This window comes from Morus notabilis, unplaced genomic scaffold (assembly GCF_000414095.1).
Source record: "Morus notabilis unplaced genomic scaffold, ASM41409v2 Scaffold115, whole genome shotgun sequence".
Taxonomy (NCBI): domain Eukaryota; kingdom Viridiplantae; phylum Streptophyta; class Magnoliopsida; order Rosales; family Moraceae; genus Morus; species Morus notabilis.
In genome coordinates, this window is record NW_010361020.1 from 1,139,294 (window position 1) to 1,142,856 (window position 3,563).

General features: G+C 35.0%; 1 protein-coding gene across 1 annotated transcript; it reads right to left on the bottom strand.

Annotated features, from left to right (window-relative positions):
• Window positions 1-467: 467 nt before the first annotated feature.
• LOC21409626 (12S seed storage protein CRD) lies at window positions 468-2,656 on the bottom strand. The gene is made up of 3 exons (XM_010097955.2): window positions 2,373-2,656; window positions 1,432-2,164; window positions 468-685 (listed from the first exon to the last, which is right to left on the bottom strand). The coding sequence occupies exons 1-3, from the start codon at window positions 2,566-2,568 to the stop codon at window positions 541-543; spliced, it is 1,074 nt and encodes a 357-aa protein (XP_010096257.1). The 5' UTR covers window positions 2,569-2,656; the 3' UTR covers window positions 468-540.
• Between the last annotated feature and the right edge of the window lie 907 nt (window positions 2,657-3,563).

The following is a 3,563-nucleotide window of genomic DNA, read 5'->3' on the forward strand; positions in this document are numbered from 1 at the left end:
TTTTATTGGAAACGTAATTGTTTGGCCATGCAAACATAAGATACAATTATATTTGCAGAATATTTTAAGTGTAAAGGTAGAAAAAAATTTATTTTTTGTATATCATAACGTTAATAGTCCATAAGGGACCAACTTAGAATATGGCATTTGACATACCAACATTATTACAATTCTTATTATTTATAAAAATTATAGTAAATAGCAGATTTTAAAACTAAAATAAGTAAATAACATATTTTAAAATTATTTAAAGTAAATAGTAATTTACTGTGTAAATGTTTTATTTATAACTGACAAAAAAATTTAAGTAGTAAAACATCTTTATTTACATGAAAAAAAATCTTTTTATCAGTCGCAAAAAGAAAATTTATGTGAGAAAAAAATCTTTTTACTAATTATAAATGAGACATTTACGTGATAAATTACTATTTATTTCAAATAATTTTAAAATCTGTTATTTACTTAATTTATATTCATAAATATGTTATTTATTACATTCTCCCTATTATTTATCATTGTTTATATTTTAAGACTACTCCTTTAACGGAGGATGTAGGAGCTCTTATGAATCTTTGAGGTAAAAAGTTTGGTGAAGTCTGCAGTGACATTGAGCGACGCTTGTAACACCGCAGGCGACAGAGCCGCCATTGTCGATTCGTTGCTAGCTATGTCTTCGAAAACAGGCCTGCAAAATTGAATGAAGAAAGAAAATTTTCAACAAAACTAAGCCTCATGAAGCATGCAAAATATTTTACTGTAATATGTTAAGAGAAATTCCACCAGGGTCGGGATAAGACTTTCCAATTTCCCTTTCGCCTTTTTAATTTTGACATAGACTCAAGTCCTCTATTAAAATGAGGATGATGCGTGAGAATGTGCCTTTGCACTTCTGAAATCTTTGAATCTCCACGGCTAACCAGTGAAAATGTGCCTTTGCACTTCTAAAATCTTCTATAAAAAGAAGAATAAACCGCATATATACCGCCTCAAACGGATTCCTTTAAGCAATTTAGTTACAAAGTTAATATATATATATATATATATAATTGTGCAACCATGTTTGGATTTGGCATTGTTTTTTTAAAAGTTAGCTGCCAGCTTTGGCTCACTAGATCCAAAACGTTGCTATAGTATTTTTTTTTAATGATATTTCAGAAAAGTTTTATCCTTCTAAAATAATTTTGTCAAATTTACCTATCCTATTAAACTTTGAAATGCCAGAATTTTAAAATTTTTTATAAAGTTTATTCTTACATTTTTAGTACTGCTTATTCAATAATTTAAACATCATTTTTATTTATCACTAAACTCTCAAGCATAAATCAAGTAATTAAAATACCTTAAATTAACAAATTTTTCAAGGGGATTTATTTGAACGGGATCCAACATATTCTCAATTTTAAAGGAGATAGAATGGATAGTTTCACTTACTCAGAACTTGTTACGACAGAGAGGCACTCTATCCCTTCTCCCCCAGCCAACAAAGCAACCACAAAGAACCTTGGAACAAGTACCAAATGACCAACTTTCACTTCAGTGTCCAAAACCCTTTCACCATTAATTCCCACAATTTGGATCTTGCCATCTCCTTTCACAACATAAATCATCTGAGTGGTTGAATCAGTGGTGTAAATCGGCGAGCTCATCGAATCCGCTTTAAGCTCAATGTGGTTGGTGCTCAACCCAACTTTCCCTATGAAAGGGAATTTGGTCTCAGTCACTGTAGTCCAAGACCCAATGTTCTTGACTTTGTGATCAGGACAAGCGGCATCTATGTTGTACACCAATTTCTCAGAATCTTGATCAGTTTTCTGGGGTGTCGGAAGTGTTTTTTCTTTCGGAAGTGTGATGATCATAACCCCGTCTTGGCTATTGGCAAGCGTGTGTGCTTCGTCTTTGGTTAGGTCATAAGCCCTGCTGATGAAGTCGTTTGAGAAACCGGCTAGTATTCCTCGGCCACCGGTCTGAAGGAAGTAGGTGAATTCGCCAGGGATGTGAGCGTCGTTTGTCTTGCCCAAGAACAAGATAATGAGCTCGGAATGTCCGTCGTTGAACCACCATGAGAGTCCCCCTAGGGGTACAGGAATGATGTCTCCTTTCCTCAGCTTAACTACCACTTCCTTTTTTTCGTTGGGAAATACCATTCCCACGACTCCACCGTTGCCTGCAATTTTGGACATATATTTATAATGACATAACATTACACGTACTGTATAAGATTTACAAATTTACATGGTAGAAAGTCATTTAACGGTAACAAGTAATTGAGAATTGGTTTGACGGGACATCGATATTGACTTTCGTTATTCGATATAATATTTAACATCGGTCAATAACAAACTTCTTTTAATATTTTTGGCACAATTAGTTACCTTGAAGAACATAACCAATTTTGGCACAATCTGCATAGTGAGGAAGAGCGAATCCGCGAGGCCGCAAAACAAGATGACCGCCGCCAACCTTGCTCTCCGACAGCAAAGGGAACTCCTTGCTCGACCAGCTATAGTATTCTCCACCTTCTCCCTCAAAGATCTTCTCAGCAGACCTTGGTTTCAAGTCCATATCCATTGCTGATATGACTTATAATTATTTCAACTACACAAGGCAGAAAAATGAGCAAACACAGACACAAAATGTACGAAGGTTTGGAGCTAAAACAAAAGACTTATTTGTGAGAAATGAAGAATTGGAAAGGCCTTAATTTATAGAGGTGAAGAGATAAGGTTATCAGTTGAGTAGGAGCTTTGTCTTTTCTGTAATATTATTTTAAAGGGTATATTTGAAATAGAAAATTTTTTAGAGAAGTTTCTAAAAAATAAAACACTAGAAAAAGTCTCTATTTTCAACAATATACTTTACCTTTTTATGTCTCATAGATTTTATTCTAAATAAAATTAAGACATTAACTTTTAGATTAGGCACCATTATGTACGTCTCAAAGTGGGCTTGATGAGAGAGAAGCAACACAGTGCCTCTATGGAGAGAGAGAAAGAGAGAAAAATTTGCATTTTTTCTGTGGAAAAGAATCTGTCCTTATATGATTGAGTGCAACGTAACAAAGCAACACAGTGCCTTTATGGAGAGAGAGAGAGAGAAAGAGAGAAAAATTTGCATTTTTTCTGTGGAAAAGAATCTGTCCTTATATGATTGAGTGCAACGTAACAAAGTCAAATTTCTAAAAACAAAAAACAAAAATAACCAAAAACAAAAAACGCAACAAAATCAAATGCAGTCAATTTCCTCAGTGTCACGGCACTTTTCTGAAAATTGGTTACAATCCCACACAATTAGGGTTCTTACAAACCACCCGTTAAGGCAGGCATTGTAAAAACCCAAAATATCTGGTCGACTTCTCAAATGGTCAGTAGAATTAAGCCAGTTCGACATTAAATATGTACCAAGAGTAGTGATTAAGGGGCAGGCGTTGGCGAACTTCCTGGCTGAATTCTCTCATAGAACAACTCCCGCCACACACGAAGTCGAGACGACGAAGTGGAGGCTCTACGTAGATGGAGCGTCGAGCGAAAACGGGTCAGGAGCCAGCGTCCTATTAATCAGCCCAA